This window comes from Orycteropus afer, unplaced genomic scaffold (genome assembly GCF_000298275.1).
Source record: "Orycteropus afer afer isolate SDZICR_OR568_19922 unplaced genomic scaffold, OryAfe1.0 scaffold00314, whole genome shotgun sequence".
In the NCBI taxonomy this organism is placed as follows: Eukaryota; Metazoa; Chordata; class Mammalia; order Tubulidentata; family Orycteropodidae; genus Orycteropus; species Orycteropus afer.
The window spans coordinates 2490943-2518132 of record NW_006921901.1 but is presented as its reverse complement, the minus strand read 5'-3'; the positions used below and the strand labels follow the sequence as shown (position 1 = coordinate 2518132).

At 36.9% G+C, this 27190-nt stretch overlaps 1 protein-coding gene across 1 annotated transcript in view; it reads right to left on the bottom strand.

Annotated features, from left to right (window-relative positions):
* KIAA0586 (KIAA0586 ortholog) overlaps positions 1-24050 on the bottom strand; it is a 151040-nt gene extending 126990 nt beyond the window's left edge. Inside the window, exons 1-11 of the mRNA XM_042782432.1 lie at positions 23852-24050; positions 20700-20769; positions 18043-18217; positions 16819-17040; positions 13697-13850; positions 11070-11237; positions 8980-9103; positions 6149-6281; positions 5122-5342; positions 4611-4683; positions 79-306 (exon numbers count right to left, since the gene is read on the bottom strand). Of these exons, the coding sequence (XP_042638366.1) occupies positions 79-306; positions 4611-4683; positions 5122-5342; positions 6149-6281; positions 8980-9103; positions 11070-11237; positions 13697-13850; positions 16819-17040; positions 18043-18217; positions 20700-20769; positions 23852-24050 (1767 nt within the window). The remainder of the gene's footprint in view (positions 1-78; positions 307-4610; positions 4684-5121; positions 5343-6148; positions 6282-8979; positions 9104-11069; positions 11238-13696; positions 13851-16818; positions 17041-18042; positions 18218-20699; positions 20770-23851) is intronic.
* Between the last annotated feature and the right edge of the window lie 3140 nt (positions 24051-27190).

The window sequence follows — 27190 nt, the reverse complement described above, 5'->3', positions numbered from 1 at the left end:
ACTTGATCATTTGCATCTAAATGAAAATTACTGACTATAATGTAATATCTATATAATAAAAGTAGATTAGAATCTTACTTCTTTTCTCTCCTTCTGTAAGCTTGAAGCAGGCATGTTCTTCATAGGTGGATTTCTAAAATACTCCTCTGCTTGTTTTTGACAATGTTTTCCTGGAATTATGGCATTCTTCATGGTTTTGTCTTGAATGCTGGTTTTAGTATTTTGATTCATATTTTGTGCTTTCTTGGTCCTTTGATTCTTCTGATCAAATCTCTTTTGTTCGTAATCTTTCCTTGCCAGCTCATCCTTAACATAATCAAAATCAAAATTACTTAAAATGTATCCAAGCAGCAAGGTTTTCATATATAGAAAAAAGAGAGTTTATTTTCTGCTATTACAAAAATATAGTTTAGCAGTCAGCTTTATAAATAAAGCATACTGGCTTACACGTTAGTAAAAATTCCATGGAAGGACAAATAGGAAACTGAAAAGACTCGTATCTTATGGAGGAGAAGAGATGGGAAATACAGGACTGAAAGGATAACTTTTCACTATAAACCTTTTTATATTTCTTGATGCTTCAATCATAAGAAAGTAGCAACTGTTTAAAAATTTAAATTAAAAAGTGTTTCCCTCTCTCCATGAAACCCTCAATAAATCTACACAACTTGCCAAAAATAAATAAAAATTTTGAAGTGTTTCCAAGAAAGTAAACAATTTTATAATAGCACTCTGAAAAAAATTTTTATAAATTAAAATTACTTGAAGGTTTAAACAAACGTATTTTCGTGGCATTCATAGCAACAGACTGACATTTATTGCCAGTTGGCTGTAAAGCCAAAACTATATTATACATATTCTAACTGTTATTTCAACTTTTTCTGCTGCATAATACAGTAGCTAAAATGAATTCTTCATAATTCTATTTCTGCATTAGAGATATATATTCTTAAACAATGCTTAAAAATATATTTCAGTGTTTATTGCTACAGAAACAAAACTGACACTGTAACTTGCTACTATATGAGTAGGCCCCTAAGCTACATCTCAGTCAGGAAAAAAACAAGTTGCAGTCTAAGAGAAACAACCAAAACAGAGTTTTACCCTGTCTGTCTGCCCCCCATATACATAAAACTTTAAAAATCTCCTTTAAATTACTGATCATCTAATAAGAATAGCTTTCCCACACTGAAGATAGATATACCATGACCTTTTTGAATATAATAATCATGTGAGCAAGTACATGTTTTTCCATCTGGAATTGACTTCTATAAATGTAGTCACCTTGGAAAACCTGTAGAGGTTTTTCCCTTTACTTTTGTTGTGTTTACTTTAGCAAGCCAATGCTTCTAAAACCACTGTCTTAAAACATCTTTGTAAGCACACTTGACCTTTGAACAACGTGGGGGTTAGGGGTGCTAACCACTCCCTGAGCAGTTAAAAATCCACATATAACTTTTGACTCTCCAAAAACTCAATTACTCATTGCCTACTGTTGCCCAGAAACCTTACCAATAACATGAAGAGTTGATTAATAGGTTTTGCCATTCAGTTATTGGGTTTTCACACAAAGATACTCACACATACACAACAGGTAAGTTTCTTACTATATGACATAATGATTATTTACTACTTTTCAAGTGGAAGTGGATGATCAGAAAGGTCTTCATGTTGAGTAGGCTGAGGGAGGAGTTGGAGGAAGAGGAGCTAGTCCTGTTGTCTCAGGGGTGTTAGAGGCAGAAGAGGTGATGAGTTAGGAGAGGAGGAAGGAGAGGAAGGCACACTCAGTATAACTTTACAGAAATACATTATAATTTCTATCTGACTTTTTTGCTTTTTTATGTTTCTGCACATTTTATTAAATGGTACTTGCGGTGTAATAAATTACTTAGTGTGGCTTTTCTACCCCTTAAGTCTTTGTAAATTCCAAGGTGGGATTTTCTATGAGCAACTGAGGAGCTCCTGATTGCTAAAGTTGTCCACCTGGAGTATCTCTGTTGGGAGTGGCACAGAACAATGTTCTGGGAGGTGCCCACTCTCTCAGGTGCTTAGAGTTCTGATGCTATGATTGGCTAGTTTGACCACCCTGCCAGACTCAAAAGGAGGCCTTCTAGAGGCAGAACTCGCTCTGACTGCTGGTTGAGGAAGACATGCTGTGGAAAGAGACACGTGCTGCTGGGAAAGAGGCTCAAGAAACACGCATTGCTGAGTAAGACACTGAGGGACCAGCACTGCTGGGAAAGAGACTGTGAGAGAGTGTTGGCTGAGGGACGGTGGGCCGGGAGAGAGACCGAGCGTTCTTCCTGAACTTGAATTGTAGTCTGGTGCTTCCCTAATAAACCTCATAATCTGTGAGCTCCATGTGGCCACTGCAGCGAATTATCGAACCCAGGAGAACGGTGGCAGGTGCTTTGGGAGGAACAGTTGGTGAAAGGGCTGGAGGGAGGCAGCATGTCTGGCCTTGCAGTAATAGGCCTTGGGTTACTGCTGGTAATCCTGTCTTCCTCTTGTGGGGTTCTAGGAGGTCAGAACATGTGGCCTCCTTGCCGTTTTTGCAGTACTAATCCTTAAAAAAAAAATCCACATATAAGTGGACCTGCACAGTTCAAACCCAAGTTGTTCAAGGGTCAAATGTATACTTCTTTTCTTTTCTAAATGCTTTTGCTAAATTTTCTCTTAATTACTTACATCCACCAATTTGCCGTACGTGTATATAACTGGAGATACATTACTTCTTAAATAAAATTATTATAAGTAAATATAAACAGTGATAGAGTGAAATTAAGAAGGTACAAGTAGACTTTCCACCAGATAATTTCTAAATAGGTAAGATTTAGATTTGGGTAAAGGGAAAGGCAATATACCAAATCAAATGACCAACACAATAACACTAAGGAAAAGGAAGACCCAGAGAGGTACACAAGAGGTATAGACAACAATGATAAACACTTTGACTTACACAGTTGTGTTATCAGTGATAACAAACAGTAATCTATGCATAAACAGATGGGTAGACAGGCTGAATAACCAGGTATGTCTAGGCAAAAAGGAATATACACATGACCAGATATCAGACTGGCAGACAATATTTCTACATACTATTTGTATATGCTGTAAGAATGTCCATATAAACAGAAATAACAGTGGCAGTTACAATAACTTCTTAGCCACAGTCAACCACTGTGATGGAGCAAGTTGTTGGACCCGTGGGCTCAGGGCCATCATTGCAGGGGACATCAAGCTTAACTGGCATAACATACTACAAAAAAACATTGCTCTACATCCTACTTTGGCGAGTAGCAAACAGGGTCTTAAAAGCTTGCAAGCAACCATCTAGATGCAACAATTGGTCTCTCCTCATTTGGAGCAAAGAAGAACAAAGAAAATCAAAGACACATGGGAACAATTAGTCCAAGGGACTAACAGAACTTCAGCCTATTCGACCATGACACCAAAAGAACTATATGGTGCCCAGCTACCACTGTTAACCATTGGGAAGGGGTCAGTGAAGATGATCCTGGACAGTGTGGATAAACAAAGTGGAAGAAAACTCAAAATCATGAAAAAGACTAGGCTTACTGGTCTGATAGAGTCTGATAAAACCCCCAAGATCATGGCCCCTAGTTAACCTCACTCTCATGGCTTCCAGCCAAATAACAGACAAGCATATAGGGTGAACATTTACATCAGGCAGGTATACTCATTAGAATGACCAATCATGAGCGATCAGAAGGGCAATATTTGCACAGGGAGATACCTCATGGGGCAGGAAGGAAGGGCACAGGGAAGAGGTAACTAGAGGGAGGAAGTGGGAAGAGAGTTGTTACATTGTGGGGACTGCAGTCAATGTCATGAAATAAAATGTGTATGAACTGCTATATGGTAAATGACAAAAAAAATTGGGTGATTTTCACCCAAATCACACACACACACAAAAAAATTAATGCCCAACTACCACTGTCAACCACTCTGAGGAAGATATAGGTAGGAGATCCTGGATAGAGTGGGAAAACAATATGGAACAAAATTCAAAATCATTTGAAAAAAAAAGGGGACCAGATTTGCTGGTCGGATAGAGCCTGATGGAACCACTGAGACTATGGCTTCTAGCTGCCCCTCAGATCTGGAACTGAACCCACTCTTGTGGCTTCCAGCCAAACAAAAGATAGGCATATGAGGTGAACACTTACATTAGGTAGATACACTCCTTGGAGAGAGCAATCATGGGAGAATAAATCATGGGAGAATAAAAAGGCTGTTTATGCACAGGGAGACAACTCAGGGGGCAGGAGTGCATGAAGGGATGGACAAAGGGAAAAGGTAACTATGGGGAGGTGAGAGGGGTGCTATTGCATTGTGGTAAACTGTAGTCAGTGTCATAAGACAAAGTGTATGTGAACTGCTGTATGGAAAGTGAATTTGCTCTATAAACTTTCACCCAAATCACAATTACAAAACATAATAATAATAATAATAAACAATTTATAAGTAGACTTACATATAAGGAATAGTTTTTAAATATTCATAAATTGGAATCAGTTTCTAGACATACCTGAATCAGTGTTATCTTCTGAAAAGTCACCTAATTCTCAGTTTTTTTCTAGACATACCTGAATTTCTGCAGAAATAGTCTTAATCCACTCATCTACTATCTTTTTGATCCGAATCTTCTCTGACACCTCTCTATAAAAGAGAAAAGGGTATTTTTCCTAAATTAGCACTTACTGGCCTGAGAATAGGATTTTGATCAAATCCACCTCTTACCTAGTTTTGAGTCTATAGTATAGCCCAATATCCTTCATTTTAAAAGGAAACACCAATGCTAGTAGTCTTCAACCAAAGTCTGAAGGATATACATTTGAAACATACATGTGGATCCCAGAAGAGATGTATCAGAGAAAAAAAAAATGAAACAGAAGGAAATTTTCCATCAGTTATTCCACATGTAAGTACAAATTTCAACACTGTAATAAAATTCACATTTTAAAAGATAAAAAAGAGCCTTTTCTAAACAATAATGCACATTAAGTAAAATGAAATGCTTACGGAAAAAATTAAGAAAGCCTGTAACACTGGCAGCTTCATGAAACAACCTTAGGATTGCATCATTCTATACCCTACCTATTGGTAGACAGAGCACTGATAAACGAATACATGGCAACTCCATCCTTTGCACGAATAATAGCTTCCAAGTTTTCTTCAAGTACTTTTTTATTGTTTTGTACTCCTCTCAAAATCTTCTCTGCATCTTTCAATACGGATCTTGTTGTTTTAGTTGTCTGAAGTTTAACTGAATTCTGTGGAAGATCAGTGAGCCTTGACATAATCAAAGATGCTTTTGGCTTCTGGGGAAAAAAAAGGCAAAAATGTTACTACGTAAAACTCATACCTTATTACAGTTATAATCCAAATAAGAGCTATTACTATTGTTGGGGCAATATACTTTAGCGATATATCTTAACACCTACATGTATGAAACTGAAGTGTCACAGAAGAACACCCAGCAATTAAGATTTCTTTACATTTAACCAACCAACCAAACACTGCCATCAAGTCGGATCCTTGACGCACAGCGACCCTTCCTTGGGTTTCTGAGGCAGTATCACTAAAACCTGCTCACTGCCAATGAGTTGATTCCAACTCATAGCGACCCCTCACTGGGTTCCCAAGATTTACTTCCGAAGATGAAGACTGCCTCATCTTCGCAGCAGCTGGTGGGTTTGAACCAGTAACATTCTGGCTAGCCTAATGTTACTACTAGTGTTAAATGACAAAAGCTGGGAAATCCCCAGCAGTGCTAGGCATTACAATGACTGTTAGACGCTATTCCTGGGGAACAAAGCCAAAACAAAATAGGAGCAAGGTGGCTATAGGTAGGTATGGCTGACATCGTGGAATGGATAAACAACGGCAATTCATGACCCACTTCCTCCTTCCTTCTTCTACAAAAGAAGATGGAATGCTAGAGATGGCTATGTGACTCAGTTATTGGTTCTGGAAAGCTTTTTAAAAGGAACACATGTGGCTGACAGGCCTTTTTCAGTGCCTTGTCTTTATCTTTACCCCTAATTTTCTGTCTCCGTAACTTTTTTATTCCTTCATAATTTTTATCTTTAGCATCAGTGTTCACAGCCTGTTCCCACTTTACCTGAAGCATGTCAGTTGTTCCACTCTTCTTTTGGTGAAGATCGTGAAGGTCATCATCAGATTTCTGCATAGTCACTTTAGTTGTTCCTGGCTCTTCACAGGAAGGAAATGTTTGAGAAGGTAGAGTGCCAGTGCTATAGACGATTTGAAAAAAAGAAGTTTCCTAAATTTCATAAATTCAATAAACATATGATTACATAAATCTTTGATACATTCTCAGTTATGCATTACTAAACAGGATCCTATTAGAACTGTGCAATGAAATTAATCACTTACGTGTTCAAACATATGAAAAACAGAAAATCATACGACAAAATTACCAGACAAGTTTAGGCACAGCAGGAAAAGGGCAGAAAAAAGCTTTGTTTTAAGAAAGAAATACTACTAGAATAGTGGAATAAGAACCTCTGAAAATCTAGTCTCCCGTAAAAGGAACAAGAAATTGGCAAAAATTGTTTAAAAAAAAAAAAAAAACTCTTGGTGAAACCAACAGGCTTTCTGGCATTTTTAACATATCTCAATTCCACCTGCTCTTCCTCAGCTCTGCAGTAGCCTTGAAAACCAACAGTATCACAATCATCATAGCTATGAAAACCAACAGCCTCACAGCCACTAAAAGGCACAGAACGGGTTTGAAACTCTTCCAAAAGTTTCATTCACAGGTCTTGTCCTTATTTGACTTGACTGAGAGTGAGAAACCTTATCCCCAGGGCACTTTTTGAAAAACATCAGTGACAAATGCCTGAGGTTGCAATACCAGTTGAGGTAAACAAGAGGTTGGCCAAAAACTTTAAAAATGTGGGGAATTAGATGTTCCGAGGGGGCTTTGAACAGCTCCACTATATTCCTTAGGATCTAGAAGGTCCTGTGCCTGGCTGTGGCATGCTAAGGAAAGACCTAAGAAGGACCTGACCTCTTACATCTGGCAGACTCTAAAGCTATGTATAAGTAGGAAGTGAAGGAAGACCAAGGCAGACTTATAAATCACCAGAACACTCAAAAGCATGCCCAAACAAACTCCTTTGATAAAGATAAGAACCCTTCTTGGTTCAAGGTTAAGGAAATCTCTTTCCACTCATTATCTGGCTAAACTAACTAAAAAGAGACTTCAATGGCTACATATACAAAGAATACATACTTAATAGAATTAGTCCAAGAAAGTCATTAAAAAAAACCAGCAGTAACAACAAACCCTGGTGGAAAAGAGATTTGATTTCCATATTGCCACACTATGTTAAAAAAATTATGAGACACACAAAGAAGCAAGTAAGTATATGTGTCCCATACACAGGAAAAAGCACAGTATGTATGGCTCATTCAGAGTCAACAGAAATTGTCCTTGAGGAATTCCAATCCATATACTGGACTTACAAAAAAAAAGAAGTTTCCTAAATTTCATAAATTCAATAAACATATGATTACATAAATCTTTGTTACATTCTCAGTTACACATTACTAAATAGTATCCTATTAGAACTGTGCAATGAAATTAATCAGTTATGTGTTCAAACATATGAGAAACAAAATCACAAGACAAAATTACCAGACAAGTTTAGGCACAGCAGGAAATTCAGAACAGAATTCAGATATTACCAAAGGAAATCATATTCAAAAAAGTAAAGTATAGGAATAAAATCTCACCAAATAGAGAATATCAATGAAGACGTGGAAATTATTAAAAAAAAAAAAAAAGTAGAAATTCTGGAGTTGAAAAACAAAACAACTAAAATTTAAAATTCACTCCAGAAGCTCAATAGCATATTTGAACTGAAATGCAAAAGAACTAGCATATCTGAAGACAGAGTGACATTACCCAGTCTGAGGAACAGAAAGAAAAAGAATGAAGAAAAATGAACAGAACCTTAGAGATCTGAGGACACCATCAAGTATAGCAACATACAGTGTAGTCCCAGAAAAAGAGGAGAAAGGGAAAGGGCATGTGCATTATTTGAGAATTTAAAGAGACAATGACCACAAATCTTCCCAAATGAGAACTTACCTACTCATTCAAGAAGCTCAACAAACCCCAAACAGGATAAATTAAAAAGACCCACACTTACACACATCACAGTCCAACTGTCAAAAGCCTAACACAAAAAGAGAATCTTGAAGGCAGCAGAAAAAAAATGACTCATCACATACACAGGATCCTCAATAAGATTAACAGCTGGTTTCTCATTAGGAACCACGGAGTTCAGAAAGCCGTGAGATGACATACTCAAAGCATTGAAAGAAAAAAAAGTTAACCAAAAAAATTCTCTATCTGGTAAAATTTTTCTTCAAAAATGAATGTGAAAGTAAGCTAGTCCCAGGTAAACAAAAACAGAGAATTCATTGCTAACAGACACACTCCCAAGGAAAACTAAAGGTTTTACAGGCTGGAATAAAAGAATCCTTTTATTAACTTAAATCCAAAGATGAAATAAAAAAAGAGTACTCGTAAAGGTAGGCTATAAGTAAATATAAAAGATATCATAAATGTATTTTTGCTTTTAATTATTTTAATCATTAACTCGTTATCATTCTTCTTTCATCTACAGATGAAAGAAAAGGTATATGCCTTCCCTTATCCTTCTTTTCCCTACCCTGTATGGGGTTATTTTTAAGCAAATGCCAGATACAATTAGAAATTAATAAAATACATTTTGAAAAAATAAGATATATTAGTTTTATAAATACAGAAAAAAAGCCGTATCAGTAGCAAGAAATGGTAACTAAATCCACCATATTTGCAAAAGCAATACTGTAATTTACTAAAATTCCTAAATGAATTTTAGAAATACTAACAAAGCTCTTTTCAATCTAGTTTTCATTCCAATCTCTTAATTTTACCTGTCTTTCCTCTCAGGATTCCATCCTACATTTGACATAGTTACTGAGGATTTTTCTGAAGATTCACATTTTCCTGTTAGAGTATCACTGCTATTCAAAATTTGTTCCAACAGTCTTACATTTCCTGTAACAGAAGAAATAAAATCATTTTTCAGTCTAATTCATTTTTCTTTTCTGTAATATCTCCCTTATATTTGTGAGATACATTTCTAACAATACCAGTTGCCATCCAATCAATTTGTCATGAAAATTATATCGGGAAATTTAGGTCTCAATTTATTTCCACCAGTGGGAAAAGAAATTGGAATGAGAAATATCTTCATGACAAAGCCCAGCAAATTGGGCTACTTTTATAAATTAGTGAAAAGTTTTATGTTTCCTCACAGCAACTACTAACTCATCTTTAGGAGAAAATAAATTTTTTGGTAAGGTTGATTTATTAAACATTTTAGCCTTTTAATTCCTTGAAACTCTTTAAATGTGACAAGATAAGACTTGAATGCCTTTATAGGATCCCAAGCATTGAAGTTTATAGTTTAACAAATTCACTTTCATTAGAAGGGCTCAAGCTCACCACGGTAGCTCTGGTGGCTTAGTGCCTAAGGCATGTGACTGCTAACCAGAAGTCTGGCGGTTCAAATCCACCAGCCACTCCTCAGAAGGAAGGTTGGGCAATCTACTTCCATAGTGATACTGCCTTGGAAACCCAGGGAGGGGTCGCTATGAGTCAGATACAACTCGACGGCAGTGAGTTGGTTTTTAAGCATAACCACCACTCGTTTGTCAGTGGAGGTTTGCGTGTTCCTGTAATGCTGACTAGGGTCAGCGGGACCTCCCAGATTAAGAAAGACTATGAACAAAGGCCTGGTGATTTACTTCTGAAAAATGAGCCAATAAAAGGTCTATGGATCACAACAGTCTGATCCTGTTGTGCATGAGGGCTGACTTGATGGCAGCTAACAACAGCATGTACTCATATTTCAGGCCACTTATAAAAGATCTCATTCTATCAATAACTTCATATATTGGCACTTTTGCCAAACTGAACATAGTGACAAAAGTTAAATTTTGGGGGGTTTCATTATGGAAAATTCACCTATAAAGACAATAGAAAGAAACATGCTCTAAAAATGATCAGCCTTATCTTCAGCAAAGCAGTATTTTTCATTAGTAACAAATTTTTTTCATTAAACATGTAAGTAAATAATAAACTGTAGGAAGGATTTTGTTGCTGTTGTTGTTATATGCCGTCGAGTTGGACCTGACTCATAGCAACCCCTCCTTGTTTCTGAGGCAGTATCACTACAGGAAGTAGACTGCCCCATCTTTATTCTGAGGAGTGGCTGGTGGGTTTGAACCACCAGCCTTCTGGTTAGCAGTCAAGTGCCTTAGGCACTAATGCTATAAATGTATACCTCTAACTCCTACTACAAAGAATCTAAAGAAGTTTGCTTTACCCAATATATATAATTCAAAGAAAAACATTAAAAACAGAAATCCCACTGCAGTTACTATAGCACTTTAGCACATATTGTTAGTTGCCGTTGAGTTGGCTCCGACTTACAGCGACCCTATGTACAACAGAACAAAACACTAACCAATCCTGTGCCATCCTCACAATCCTTGCTATACTTGAGCCCATCCTTGCAGTCACTGTGTCAATCCATCTTGTTGAGGGTCCTCCCCTTTTCTGTAGACCCTACACTTTACCAAGCATGATATCCCTCTCCAGGGAATGGTCTCTTCTGACAACATGACCAAAGTAGGTGAGATGACGTTTGGCCAATCTTGCTTCTAAGGAGCATTTTGGCTGTACTTCCAGGACAGATTTGTTCTGGCAGTCCATGGTATTTTCAGTACTCTTCACTAACACCACATTCAAAGGCATCAACTCTTCTTTGATCTTCCTTATTCACTGTCCAGCTTTCACGTGCATATGATAGTACTGAAAATACCATGGTGTGGGTTAGGCGTATCTTAGTCTTTAGCACATAGAGAACTCTAAATTATGAGTAAGGAGCTCGGACTATTTCCTAATTTAAGACAAGTCTAGTAAAATCAGTGGGTTCTATTTATAACTGCTCTATTACCTCTATGACCTGACACCTCCATATTTTCTTTTTCTTCCATAGGATATTCTCTCCTTGATATGTTACCATCCCTTGAAACAGGCACAGGAGCAAACCTCCGAGGTGCTGGTGTCTCCAAAGGTGATTTCTGTTTATCAAAACCTGTATCTTCAACCTCTCTTAAAGGTGCTTTAATAGAAAATAATAAATATAAATTAATTTTTAAAAAGTTTAGAGTGTTGCTCTTCTAAGTCTTTAAAAATAAAACCAAAATTATGTAAACAATATACAAATAATTTGCAAGTATACATAGAAATAACTTCATTCTTACTAGAAATCAAAAGAGTGAAGGCTGTAAGAATATTTCACGTTTGTAACTACTAAATAATAAATCAATATGATAATATTCAGGGCTATAGAAGCTGTAGTAAAAATAGCCATACACTGCTCATGGCAATGAAAAATGATAAAACCATCGGCCAATAAACATAAACCAAAACCAAACCCACTGTCATCGAGTTAACTCTGACTCACAGCAACCTCCATTAGGTTTCCTAGGCGGTAAATCTTTATAAAAGTAGATTGCCTCATCTTCCTTCCACAGAGCAGCTGGTGGGTTTGAACTGTCAACCTTCTGGTTAGCAGTCAAACGCTTTAGGCTCTGTTCCACCAGAGTTTCCTTGCCAGTAAGTATGTTGTTGTTGTGTTGTTATGTAAAGTGGAGTCGGACCCAACTCACAGTGACCCCTCCTTGGGTTTCCTAAGCAGTATCACTATGGAAGTACATTGCCCAACCCTTCTTCCAAAGAGTGGCTGGTGGGTTTGATCCGCCAGCCTTCTGGTTAGCAGTAAAATGCCTTAGGCACTACGCTACCAGAGCTCCAGCCAATAAGTATAAGAAGTCTTAAAATTTTTTTGCACTTTGACCTAGTAATATTATTCTTGGGCATTTATTCTAAAAAAAATAACCTAAAAGAAGGAAAACTAGATGATGATATTCATTACAGCATTATTTATAATGGAAAAAACCTAAAAACTGCTTAAGTGTCCAACAACAGGATAATGGTGAAATAAATTATGAAATAATGATTCACACAAAATTACATTTATGCTACAATTAAACTATATTAAAATGATGTATGCGCAGGAAGTTGACAAAGCATAGAAAAATAGTTTGTTGAATTTTTAACTCACTCATTTTTTTCTATTTGTTACTGTAACAAAAATATACAAAGAAATAAATTCATCATAGAAGTTTTTTCTTTAAAATTCAAGTCTAAAAACAAAAATTATAACCAATTAAAGAGTAAGAGACCCCCCTTTAGTTACTACTATAACCCACCACTACTATCAAGTCGATTCTGACTCATAGTGACCCCCATTGGGTTTCTAAGACTATAAATCTTTATAGAAGTACATTGCCTCATCTTCCTCCTTTGGAGCAGTTGGTGGGTAGGAACCACTGACATTATGGTTAGCAGCCAAATATCTTACCCACTTTATCACCAGAGCTCCTTAGTTACTACTAAGCACATTAAAAAAAAAAAAAAAAAAAAACTGAGTCGATTCTGACTTATAGCAACCCTAGAGATATAAAAATCTTTGCTGGACTTGAGTATGAACAAGTGTCTGCATGTACAGAAGGTACATGGCTAGGTCATACTGAGACATAGTTCAGTCAGATAATGCTAAGCAAGTAAGTCACAACTTCCTCAGCTTTATTTTCTCTCCTTTACAACTTAAAAATTGAGTCATATTTACTTCTTCATAATTTTTTTTTAAGAATCACTGATTTGCTGCAAAATATAAAGCCCCTCATAATCATAAAGAAACTTTAAGAATAAGGTTCAAACAAATCAAATGTCGGGGATGTTGTACTACATGGATTGTTACATTATTAAAGAATAGACTCTTGATTTTCTTAAGTTGGAAACACATTTACTCTACATTCCAAAGGTTTAATACAAAAACAAAAAACTTGATATTCCTTTGTTATTATATAGAGAGATCTTAAAAATTCTATTAAGACAGACTTGCATTACTAACTCTTTGAAAATATTTAGAAGTAGTTTATGATTGTAGTTAGGTGGTTTCTCTCCTGACAGAATAAAAAAAAAAAAAAGTAGTAAACATGCAGTTTGTCAGAGAACTGGAGAATCTACTTATTACAAACATTTTTGATACTAGATAACCAATTTTTCTAAATTTATAATTAGTGCTATAAAATAAAGGGAGCTGTGGTAGCAAAGTGCCTAAGGCATCTGACTGCTAACCAGAAGGCTGGCGGTTCAAATCCACCAGCCACTCCTCAGAAGAAAGATGGGGCAATCTACTTCCATAATGATACTGCCTCGGAAACCCAAGGTGGAGTCACTATGAGTCGGGTCCGACTCGACGGCACATAACAGCAACAACATAAAATAAAATCTGACAGTTTTACTGAAAGCTATTAATTAAAACCATAAATTAGGACATGGCCTATAATTTGACTTAACAAGTTTAAAAATGACCTACGAATAAACTGACCTAAAAAGAGAACTAATTTTACGAACAATCTCCTACAACCTAGTAAACAAATTTTAAGCTTATATGACACAAAGAAAATTCCTAAGTGACATCTTTTATTAATTAGAGAACTATATATTTACCTTGTTTGAAAATGAATGCGTTATGTGAAGATACATTACTGCTACTAAGATTAGGATGCTCTGCTTCCACAGAATACTTTTCAACTGCTTTGAAAGCAGGTATACTAGCAGGCTGAAAACTATTAGTCTTGAGTGCAGCACTAATAAAATGAGTCTAGAAGACATAAATTATTTTATTAATATCAAGTAATACCATTTCAAAAGAGTTATATTGCAAAATATGTTAAAATTTATTAGAAGACTTAGAAACAATTTATTACATTTAATAAACAATGAAAATATATCTATGTATTACATTGCAACTATTCATAGTAGCAGAGATGCTACAGACAGATGTAGTATTACAAAGACCTGGCTTATGCCTGGCTCTGCTCTGTGACCTTGATAATTTTACTTAACTATTCTAAAACTTAGTTTCTTCCCTTCTACTTCAGTGATGCCTCAGGGGCCACTACAGAAGGCTAGGAGACAACCAAGAGGACGGGCCCTAGCCCTAGAATTGCACTTAAACACAATAGTTAAAACCAAAACATCCTATATTTATACATTAGATGGTAAGATTTTGTCTGAAGGTTTAAAAACTGATAATAAGCACTCGAATAAATACTAGCCATGCTTAGCAGCAGAAATAATAATATGTGCATTTATATATAAATGAAAACTATGGCAGCACAATTTTCAGTACTACTTAAAATATATGGAATATCCAAGCATCTCAGCTATTAAAACTTTTCTCAAAAGTGTGTCAAGATCCCTCCATATAAAACAGATGAGACAGATTCAACTAATTTCACATCATTAAGCATTTACTGAACTGCTAGTATACCGAGCCTATCTCCATGACTTCCACTTTCTTTGTAATTAGCTTTGCAAATAAGAGGTCTGAATTACCAAAAATTCTATTCTAAAATCAGGATGTCGATAAATTATGGATTTATCTATAAAAGAATGGATAGATGGCAACAGTCACTTAGGACTTAAGTCCCTCTCCTTAAGAAATCAATGTGCTTTTCAAATGTGTCACCTTATTTTTATCCTCAACAACAATCAAAGAATGTTTTTTACATAAAAGAAATCAAGGCTCACAGAGTAGTTATTTGCAAAGAGGCAACCAGCACGCTCTGGTAGACTCATTCCCAGCTTCTCACCATATATCATGCTACACCCTCAATTTCAGTCATGTATGATTCCACTTATTAAAATTTTACAGTCACTCCAATAAAAATACTATCTTCAACTACATGAAAAGTTCAAGGCAAGCCTTGTTAAGAAGTCCTGTAAATTATAGTACGTTAATGTTCACTTTGTAGTAACATATTGGACTATAATAAATTTATTTTTGTACTATCTTCTGAATGTTCTATTTTAATTTATAAAAGTATACATAAATTAACTATTGGGAGGAAGTGGGAGGGGAGCTGTTGCATTCTGATAAACTGTAGTCAATGTCTTGAGACAACGTGTATGTGTGGTGCTGTATGGAAAGTAAATTTGCTCTGTAAACTTCCACCCAAATCACAATAAAAAAAAAGTGATTAGGTTTAAAAAAAAAAAAAAGTATACATAAATCTGGGTGATGGAGGAAGTAAATTCTATTCAATCCACTTACAATGCTGCTCATTCATTCATTCAAAACAAGTTTACTGGTAGTGTAGTGTACCATAAGTTTCTCATGTTTGTTAGTTGAATCTGTCTCATCTGTTTTGTCATCTGTAGTGTACCAAGCCTATGAAATCCCAAAAATAAATATTATACTATCAGTTCCTTGCAGAGACAACTCTCCTTTTTATAATACCCCAGTGTCTAGTACTCAAAAGGCAGTATATAAATGTTTTTTCTTTAAACTGATTAAATACCAAAAAAAAATCAAACTCACTGCCATCAAGTCGAATACGACTCATAGAAACCTCCGTTGGGTTTCCAAGGCTACAGATCTTTACAGAAGTAGATCGCTCCCTCATCCTTCTGCAGAGCAGCTGGTGGATTTGAACCGCTGACCTTCTGGTTAGCAGCCAAATGCCTTATCTACTATGCCACCAGAGCTCCTTAAACTGATCAAATGGGGGAGCAAGTATGTAAACCAGGTAGTTCTCATCCAAGGGTGTGAATCAGAATCATTAGAGAGCTTTCCACAGTTCCTAGGCCCCACCCTAGACATATTGACTCAGAATCTCTGAGGCTCTGTTCTGGTTACCTAGTGCCTCTCTGACAAGAATATACCACAAATGGGAAGCTTGAACAAACAGGAGTTTATTCTCTTACAGTTTGGAGGCTTTAAGTCCAAGTTCAAAGTGCCAGGCTCTAGGGGCTGGGTGAAAGCCCCTCAACTTTGGGCTTCAGCTCTGCCTTCTGTTCCTGGCCCACTGAAGCTAGAGGCTTTTCTTCACTCAGACAGCTGCTGGCTGCTGAGACTGACAAGCCCAAGGTTGATGAGTAAAAAGGCACAGTCCCAATGTTACCAAATCACACGGCAGGTCATTAATTCAAGTCCATTGAAACTTCCAAGGTTGGCAGAGCATGGCAGGCCACTGAACAATGACACGGCTACATGCAGGGTTCAAGAGTGCCATAAGCTAGAGACCATTCTCAAAGCTGTTTCTTATATACAGGAAGCAGACCACATACCCAAGGGCAGCTACTCAGCTGCTCACAGTAGATTCCACCATGGAGTTGATTACCAGTCTCATCATGGAAAATAATACATCCAGCTGCCCAGCCACTCAACCAGGGCCAGCCAAGTTGACACACAAACTTAACTACCACAAACCCTAACATGTGTATTTTTATAACACTCTCAAGTAATTATGATGCACACTCCCAGATTAAGAAGCACTGATATAAACTAATTATTGCAATGTAATATAAGCACTTTAAAATGGTATGAATAAAAATACTACAAAATAAGAAATCAACCATAGGGAGAGGTCTCACAGAACTAGTAACATTTCAGAAAGAACTTGCAGAGCTTGTGCACAGAGGGCAAGACTGATAAACAACCAAACCATTATTTGAAAACTAATACAATTAAAATCTAATGAGCTACTTCAATAACCAGTGAATATTAGCTTAGAGATTTAAGTAATAAAAGATCATGCATTGTGTACTAGCTTTATTATACCTACCTGAATATCTATTTGTTGTTGCTGCAGTTTTTCAAGATGCCTAATGTGCTGCTCCATAAACACATTCATTTGCTTTTCATGATCATGACAATGAAGTTTCTCATGTTTATTCTGAATGTTTGTTTGCTGCTCTGTAACACGCTGCAACTGTTTATCAGTCTCCTGTAACTTATTAAGTAATTCTGTAACAGAATTTACTTTTGCTTCCAAATCACTCTGTACCTAAAATTAAAACAGCAGAATAATATCATAGATATCTAAAATACATTCAATTACAAGAAGTTATTTAAGACAATTAGTATTAAGAAATGCTCAAGCCAAAGCTTTTATCTCCTGATATTTGAAGATCCAATGCCTTTATTTTCAGTCACATAAATAAAAAGGAAGGAGTAGCCATCCTTAGGTAGATGATTCCTCTTCTTAAAAAAGAAATTATACCAAATTTGCCACCTAGAATTTTATAATGCCACAAATACAATACTTATTTTAATGGAAATTAAAAAAGAAGAAAAAAGCAAAACAAAGTAGCTTTTGATACTTTCCTAATGTAAAGATGGGGAGCTCTGGTAGCATAGTGGCTAAGACACTTGCCTCCTAACCAGACGGCTGGCGGTTCAAACCCACCAGCCACTCCTCGGAAGGAAGGTTGGGCAATCCTATTTCCATAGTGATACTGCCTCGGAAACCCAAGGAGGGGTCACTATGAGTCGGGTTTGACTCGACGGCACATAACAACAACAATGTAAAGATGAGTTAGGTCAGCAGCCCTGAGTTCTATCTAGTTTTGCTTGTGTCACCTATTAGTTCTAAGACACTCTACCTATTCTGACTTCTTTCTGTTTCTCTATTTGCAAACTGAAGGGGTTAGCACAGATTATCTCTAAGGTCCCTTCTAGCTCTAAAAATAAGTTGACCAATCATCTCAGGTTATCTGGGACTGAAGGGTTTCCTAGGATGTGGGACTTTCAGTGTTAAAACTGGAAAGTCTTGAGTTAACTATCACCCATCACAGAAATCCTGGTTAACTATAACAGTGATGAGGGGGTAATTCTCACAATTCTGAAAAGTAAATACAATCATAAGTTAAGAAAAGTCTTTCAAATTGAGAGCAACTAAAATGTTCAACTAAATGCAACTAAAATACAACCATGTAAAGACTCAGTTCTTAATACATGCTTTTACAGTTTACAAAATAGTTCTGGATATCTGTGGAGAAAAATGTACTTTTATCAGTGGAGCTGCTGTTGCAATGGCGGCGGCAGTTGCTGCAGCCACAGTTGCAGCTGAATCAATTCCACTGGGTGATGTTCCAGTCTCCTGAGTAACAGTGTCCTTTTCTGTGCCTACATCTTCTAAAAGCTGTACCTTTACTTCCTTAAAAATAGGCATGCTTTGAGTTCTGAAAATAAAAAAGGAAAATAAATATATTCAGTAAGGTACATTGAATAATTTCAAGAAAAATCAACAAATGGTACTCTGTTAAAGGTGAGTTTTCTTGTTTTTTGTTTTAAACTAAGTCACCTGTTCTTTCCCTATTAGAATCATATCAGACAAAGTCTTTGGTTAAGGAAATGTGTTAAGCTCAGGTCAAAGTGTCTGAACTAAAGAAATACAAAGATATTTCCTTAAGGGCAAGGATATTATTTCAGAAAAGAAAACTTACACATATGAAAGACATAGGCAAAATTAAAAAGATACATAATCAAGAAATATAAATTTAAAACACACAGAAAAAGCTCTAAAGATTCAAGTATCACATTTTACTCCCAAAGGAAGACAGCGCAAGAAAAACTGTTAAAACTGCTGAAAGGGATTTTCTGGATTTTAGCTCATTTATTGAATAAATGTCACCCAGTTAATTAAAATGGGCACAAAACACCATATTAAATAGCCTGGATTAAAAAAGAGTCCAGTCAATAAATACATATTTGCAGTAAGGCATTTAACTAAATGCTAAAGAAAATGGCTGGCCAATTTTACTGTTTTAGGTCTAAAAGAACACAATAAAAAGAACCATTGACAAAATTGGAGTCCCTAGGTAAATCTAAGTAAAATTGAAAGGACAGCACTCCACCTCCACCTGCTGCATTTTCCCCTCTTGATTTCTGATGAAGGAAAGCGCTCCTAAACTTACTCCTCGTTGGTATTTTCCCATTTCTATTAAGGGTATCACTTTTCTCTCAGTCTCAAAATTTTGAAGTCATCCTGACTTCTCTATCTCTGCTTACCTTCTTACAGCCAACTGTGTCATTAAGTTTTGTCAGTTATTTCATCACAATTGCAAGAACATGTCATGGAATTACAGAGATTGGCGGAATTTTAGAAGTCATCTGTTCTAATTCACTGGGAAGCGCTGGTGGCGCTAGTTAAGGCATGAGGCTGCTAACCAAAAGCTTGGCAGTTTGAACCCACCAGACACTTCACAGGAAAAAGATGAGGCTCTGTGCTTCCATAAAGATTTACAGCCTTGGAAACCCCATAGGGGTTGCTATGAGTCACAATCAACTTGATAGCAGCAGGTTTGGGTTTTTGGTATTCTGATGCCCTAGTTTTACAGATGAAGAAAACTGAGGCCTATAGAAGTAATGGGATTTACTTAAAAATCACAGAATCAGGAAGTAGCAGAGGTAGGGCCAAATTGCCAGAGATCTCCCACAACACCATACCTTTCACTACCAGATTAGCATTTCTCCTTTCCTTTTTCTTTCTAATATAAAACATCATTACCTCTTCCAAACTGTATCATTCTTCTAGTTTTTACTTGCTTAAAAAGCACCCCACATACATTTCACCACCCTTTAGAAATCTAAAATTTTCTTCATAGACAAATGAATAATGGTCATGAGATCACACTTTGAGAACTACTGATCCATCATATGTGTGTATCATAACTGATTTAATTATTTCCCAATAATGAAAATTTATTTCCTGCTCTTGTATATCTACATAATCTTTGATAAACACTGTTGTGTATAAATTATATACTGAATTTCTATTATTATAATAGATTCACAATAGAATTACCAGGTCAAATGATAATGACAGGCTTATCATGGTGCTCTTATTAGGTTTAGTTCTGTATTCCATTGGTACTTAAAGGTGGGAGGGGCATTTAGGTAGAGTAGCCATGATCTCCTTTCCCTCCACCTAGGTATTAAACTTGTCAGATCTTAGCCAAACCCACTGCCACTGAGTTGACTGCAACTCACAGTGACCCTATAGGACAGAGTAAAACTGTCCCATAGGATTTGTAAGGCTGTAAATCTTTATGGAAGCAAACTGTGTCATCTCTCCCCCACAGAGTGGCTGGTGGGTTTGAACTGCTGACTTTTTGGTTACCAGCCAAATATCTTGACCACTGTGCCAGCAGAGCTCCTTAGTCTTGGCCAGAAAAGTCTAAATTTACTTTCACATTTCTAAGTATTATGCACTAGGATCTACTTAGCCATTATGACAAGCAGTATAGTGAAGTGGTTAAGAGAGTAGGCTCTAAAGGCAGACTACCTGTTTGAATCTTAGCCCAATAACCACTTGCTAAATGATCTTGGAGAAATCAACTTTTCTGTGCCTCAGTTTCCTCATGTATACAATGGGGATTCTGTAAAATAAGGGTGGTAACAGAATCTATTCCATATGTTTTAAGGATATTAAATGAGATAATGCACATGCAGTGCTTAGAACATTACCTCTTCTATAATAACAGTGAACAGATACTGAGTACCTCAGATGTGCCTAGCACCATGTGAGATACTTTATACATATTACTACTGCACATAGTGAAAGAAGATTTTCACTATAGCCAACATATAATGAGGATGACTTGGGAGAAACACATAAGAAAACAATAAATGGTTCACCTATTTTCTGTAAATGAAACTTACTTTTGCTTTAAAACTTCTCTTAGTGCATCCTTCTGTCCCATGGTATACTGAGAAATAAATATATCATCTGCTGCAAAATCAAGACAGAAAAATATACTTCAGATCCCTGAAAATGTATTCAATTTCAATATGCTACCAAAGAAAAACATTTTAAACTGAAAAGAATGTTCAGGTATTTAGTAATATGATTTATCAATATAAAATTAAGTGTATTTAATTTTATCAATGCAAATTAAGTGATTAATTAATAATGTAACAGTCATAACCTCGGGGGGAAAAAAGTTCTATCAACAAAACCTGGGACCAAATTGGAGACACTTGCTTAAGATCTAAAGAAAAAATTGCTTAGAATAAAATAAAACCAATTGCTTTAAAACATATTAATTGTTATATAAGTAAAACTTCTCAAAGTACCTTTTAAATCTATTATCTGACCAAAGTTGCCTTTGGTCAGATAAAAACTTGAATCTAGAATTTATAAACAGATATCTAAGGAGCACTGGTGACCCAGCGGTTAAGTGTTCAGTTGCTAACAGAAAGGCTGATGGTTCAAACCCACCCAGTGTCTCCATGGGAGAAAGACCTGGTGATCTACTTCTATAAAGATTACAGCCAAGTAAACCTTAGGAGGCAGTTCTACTGTCATATGGGGTCACTATGAGTAGGTATAGACTTGATGGCAAACAATAATAAACAGATATCTACTACTAAATCTACACTGTAGGTTTACAATTACAAAACTACCTTTACCATTGCAAACACTTTTCTGGATTTTAGAGACACTATTGACAGCTCAATTTGAAAGGAAAAACTAATTAACAATGAAAATAAGAAAAAATGATGAGGCTGTTAATGCCTAAAAATCAATTCTATCAATTTACCTGAAGGAAAACTAATAAAAACATGAAAATAGTTTCTTTAAAATATGGTAAGGCAGTTTCCACCACTCATCTGCCAGTTGTCACATTGTGGTAGCTTGTGTGTTGCTATAAGGTTGGAGGTTTTGCCACTAGTGTTTCAAATACCAGCAGGATCACCAATGGTAGACAGGTTTCAGCGGAGCTTCCAAACTAAGACAGACTGGGCAGAAAGAAAGGGCCATTCACTTCTCAAAGAACTGGCCAGTGAAAACCTTATGAACAGCAGTGAAACACTGTCTGATACATTACTGGAAAACTTGACGAACAGAAGATCGATATCCTAGGCATAAGTGGCTGAAATGGACTGGTATTGGCCATTTTGAATCAGACAACCATGTCATCTATTATGAAACACTGTCTGATACAGTGTCAGATGATGAGCCCCTCAAAACACAACTGAGGAAGAGCTGCCTCCTCAAAGTAGAGTTGACCTTAATGATGAGATGGAGTAAAGCTTTCAGGACCTCCATTTGCTGATGGGGCACAACTCAAAATGGGAAGAAACAGCTGCAAACATCCATTAATAATAGGAATGTGGAATGTATGAAATATACATCTAGGAAAACTGGAAGTTGTCAAAAATGAAATGGAACACATAAAGATCGATATCCTAGGCATAAGTGGCTGAAATGGACTGGTATTGGCCATTTTGAATCAGACAACCATGTGATCTATTATGCTGGCAAAGACACTGAAGAGGAATGGCATCACACTCATCATCACAAAGAATATTTCAAGATCTATCCTAGAATACAATGCTGTCAGACCAGTTAATACTATATTATTCAAATCTGTGTATCAATCACTAAAGCCAAAGATGAATAAATCAAACATTTTTACCAACTTCTGCAGTCTGAAATTGACCAAATATGCAATCAAGACGTATTGACGATTACTGGTGACTGAAATGTGAAAGCTGGAAACAAAGAAGAATCATTGGTAGTTGGGAAAATATGGCCTTGATGATAGAAATGATGCCAGAGATTACATGATAGAATTTTGCAAGACCAGCGACTTATTCATTGGAAATACCTTTTACCAACAACATAAATGATGACTATACACGTGGACCTCGCAAGACGGAATACAAAGAAAACAGATCAACTGTATCTGTGGAAAAAGTGATGTAGCAGCTTAGGATCTTTGGCCAAAACAAAGCCAGGACCTGACTGTGGAAAGGACTATCAATTGCTCACATGCAAGTTCAAGCTGAAAATGAAAAAAATTACAAGTTCATGAAAGCCAAAATATGACCTTCATTATATCCCACCAGAATTTAGAGAGGACATATTTGATGCATTCAGCACCACTGACCAAAAACCAGACAAGCTGAGGGATGATATCAAGAACATCAAACATGAAGAAAGCAAAAGGTCATTAAAAAACAGTAAAGAAAGAGAAGATCTTTTTGATGTCAGAAGAGACTCTTAAAATTGCTCTTGAACAGAGAGTAGCTAAAGCAAAAGGAAAAAAAATGAAAAAATAAAAGAGCTGAACAAAGATTTCAAAGAGCAGCTCAAGAAGGCAAAATCAATTATTATAATGAAATGTGCAAAGACCTGGAGTTAGAAAACCAAAAGGCAAGAACATGCCTAACATATCTCAAGCTGAAAGAACTGAAGAAAAAAATTCAAGCCTTGAGTTGCAATACTGAAAGATTCTATGAGCAAAATATTGAATGATATAAAACAGCATTATAAAAGTATTTTGTTGTTCTTGCACACATATTCATTAATTTGATCCTTATAATTATCATGGACTTTTTACTGAGCTCCAGACATGTTAAGTGACTTGGAACAAGGAGCCATCAAATAGCAGAAGTCATCCTTTTCTACCATGTCAAACTAGATAGCCTCATCCAAACAGAAGTAGAGCATTTGATAAAAAGCACAACTGGTAAAAATTAGGCCTATTATACAGATTAAGTGTGTTCAACAGAGATGGGAAGAACGCTGTGCTGTGGAAAAATCGCACTCAGAAAAGGCATAAATGAGAATGTTAAAAGTTTCATTCATTCAACCCATTCAATACTTTGCAGACTATCCATGCCTGGTCATTTTCCAGGGAAAGAGGTGAGTTTCAAACAACTGTATAAACTAGACTTATTTTACGCTTCCAAATTTAAGCATCAGGAATACTTTAAATTTTGAAACACGAGAAAGGCAGTGAAAATAAAGTACTTAATACTTGCCACATTGAAAATTGGGTGAAAACCTCCACGAAATCACATACCGTGTAGTGTTCCATTCAAGCCATTCCTCGTTTTCATAGGAAGACGTTTATTTGCAGACAACGCAGGAGGAACACAAGGCAACTCATCTTTCAGCAAAGTCAAATTATCTCCCAGATTTGGAGAAACGACCTCACGAAGTCTCCTAGCTGGTATTTGCACTTTTTTTTTCTTTTCTGGGCTAATTTCAGAGCCTTTCATATTGTTGGTAATAAAAAATAGCACAGTTCTGAATGAGAGAACTTTCTTCTGGTTCCTCAGACTTCAGAACAAAATTTTAATCGCTTTGAGGACTGAGGCAGAAGAGGAACGGGGGAAGAGCACATGAGACGGGTAGTACGATAAAATGAATTTCAAAAATAATTTTTGAACATGCAATCAACTTTTAAATAAACGATGTCTAAATAGAATATCCACAAAACTGGAAGTTTACATTTTTGTATTTAATACAGGATTACGAACGACTAAAAAGTCATATTTACCTATTAATTTCAGTTTATTAATGCACCATGCCAATGAATCTGAAAATTAAAATGGTAAGAGAATAGCCACAAAAGCAATAATCACCATCCTAAGACTCAATGCACTCCGTAACCCGAAAGCTGGCAGTGTAAAATCAAACAGATGTGGAGGCGGGGTTAAGCTTTGTGAAGAGGTAGTCAAGCAAATAAAAAACGAAATACTAAAAAGCAAACACACAAAACAAGCCACACATATCAGAAGCTTAGTAGCTTTCTTCAGTCAGAGTTTCACACACCCCTCCACATGCAATCATCCAACGTCTATAGTCACCCCTCCAAGTCTCCAGAAAGCCCCGCAACCTCCTAGTCACCAGTCCAACCAAATAACAGCTTCTGTTGCCCGGGGGGCCACACCCACTTCCCTTTAAGCCCGCCCGTGGGACACAACACGCATGCGTGCCAAGAAAAGCGTCTAAAACACCCAACCAGAAAGCTCAGCGCTTTGCGGTGCTCTCCCATCCCTCTCCGGGTGGCAACAAACTCCTAACGTTTAAGTCCTGAAACAAGTGTGAATGTTATAGTGTTGTTTTTTTAAGGCAGCACATTGCCCCATAAGACTTCAGCACTAAAACCCAGGCGACTCATTGAAAGCTTGCACATCTCCCAATCTGTTAACATTCTTGTTTCTTAGGGAGTGTTCACAGTGTAGCTCCTGGGGACCGTTAGGGCCGTGGGATTAAGTAAATTAGTCTACCAAACAGTTTGGACAGATTCTGAAGGTTATCTGAGAGGAAGTCAGGAGTAGAGAGAAATATTTAAGCAAAAAATCATAAAAAATTAATTATAATGATATTTTGTAATTCTCTGGTTTTATCATCTCTTCCCTCTAGATTTCTCGATGCTGTAACGAATCGGCCTCGAAAGGTCTTTGTTCTATTTGCCATCGCCGCTCCCACGTGTTCTCTCCCATCCAGCGGCCGCGGAGCCCGCATTGACCCTGGCCCTCCGCCCACAGACTCGACTGGCAGCGCAGCCCCCAGCCTCGTACAGGTGTCGAAAGCGAGAGTCTGTGATTAAGTATGGTTTTTTTTTTCTCTGCCCTCAGAATCCCGGGTTCCCCGGCGGGGGGCGGCAGGCTACGCTCCAGAAAATTGGCGAGGTCTCTCGAGAAGGCCGCCGCGTGTCCGTTGGGCTGTGGGAGGCTGCGGAGCCGGGCAGGGTTATCCGTAGGCCTAGTTCGAGACTTACCCAGGGACTGTGCCCTTATGGTGGGGGTAAATTTGAGGCTCTGAGCCACCCCCAGTTTGGGGAGTAGGGATCTTGTTTCAGGACACAGAGAGAGAAACTGGAAAGTACCTACATTATATCTCAGCTAGCTGTCTAGTGTCATACAAGAAATCTCGAGGTTAAAAAAGACTTTAAGGAGCCCAGCTTTGACGAAATCCTTAATTATTTTTATCTTGATGAATTTCTGTAATTATCATTATTTCTTATTGCCCTTGTATTTTCCCCTTCATTACTATGTTCTTAGGCAGTACCTGTTTATTCACAATTTCGTGTATAATACAGGTAAATTAAAGGACGGAATTACAATGTCAGAGTTGCAAGAGACCTTGGAGTCTTAACTCCCTTAATTTCTAGGTGTTAAAGAAAAAGTGATCTTTCCTCTCTAGTCTCCGAACTCTGAAAAGACCTCCACCTGCTAGATAGGCTCAATAAAATGTGTTTAATTAAAAAAAAAAAAAAAAGACTTGGATCTTGTAGTGTGCCATCAAGTTGATTTCGACTAATAGCGACCATTTAATACTACACATTTAATAGCAGACCTGTGTGTAAAACCTAAGCAGGGTCCCAGATTGATCCTTGATTTCTTTGAAGCCAGCCTTTCAATCTGAAAGCAGGAATCAGTAATCTTTCAACTGTATATTTTCCCTCTCCTGTTAATGATGGAGGACCCCTAGTAATACACTGGTTAAAGCACTCAGCTGCGAGCCAAAAGGTCAGTGATTGGAACCCACCAGTCTCTGGAAAAAGGTCTGAGTCTGTCTGCCTCCTTAAAAACTTACAGCCTTTGAAATCCTATGGGGCACTTCTACTGTGCCCTACAGAGTCGCTGTCATTTGGAATTGGCTCCACAGTAGTGGGTTTGGTTTTGGTTTGCTGTGGTTAGTGAGTTAGGGTTGCTAGTAAATCAGACAGCTTCCCGAACCTGCTGTAAATAAGCTAAAATGAAGAAATATGTGGTAGAGGCCTATTACATTAATCCAACAACTTAAGTTCAAATGAATTTAGACAATAGACTGATGAATTAAAAGGCATTAATAGTCCTGGAACAACAACAGCAAAAAAAAAAAAAAAAAATGACTCACAAGATTTTTTTCTTTCTTGGTGTCTTTTTTTGTTAAATTTTTTTCATTTCCTTTCTTTTTCCATATATATACTTTTTTTTTTTTGCTGAACCATTTGCAAGTAAATTGCAAATACCATGACCTTTAATCCTAATTTCTTCAGTATACATTTGAAGGACATTGTTACCAAGCCTTAGTAAAATTATCACACCAAGGAAAGAAAGATTAACATACTCAGGTTTCCCAGTTATCCCAAAAATGTCTTTATTTCAAAAAGTGTTTCCTTTTGTGATTCAGGATCATCTAATCAAGGTTCATACACTACTTTTAATTATTATGGTTCTTTAGTCTTTTAATCTAGAGCAGTTCTTTATCCCTTTTCTTTATGGCTTTCACTTTTTTAAAAGACTAGGCCGAGCATAGTGGCTAAGACAATTGCCTGCTAACCAGACGGCTGGCGGTTCAAACCCACCAGCCACTCCTCGGAAGGAAGGTTGGGCAATCCTACTTCCGTAGTGATACTGCCTCGGAA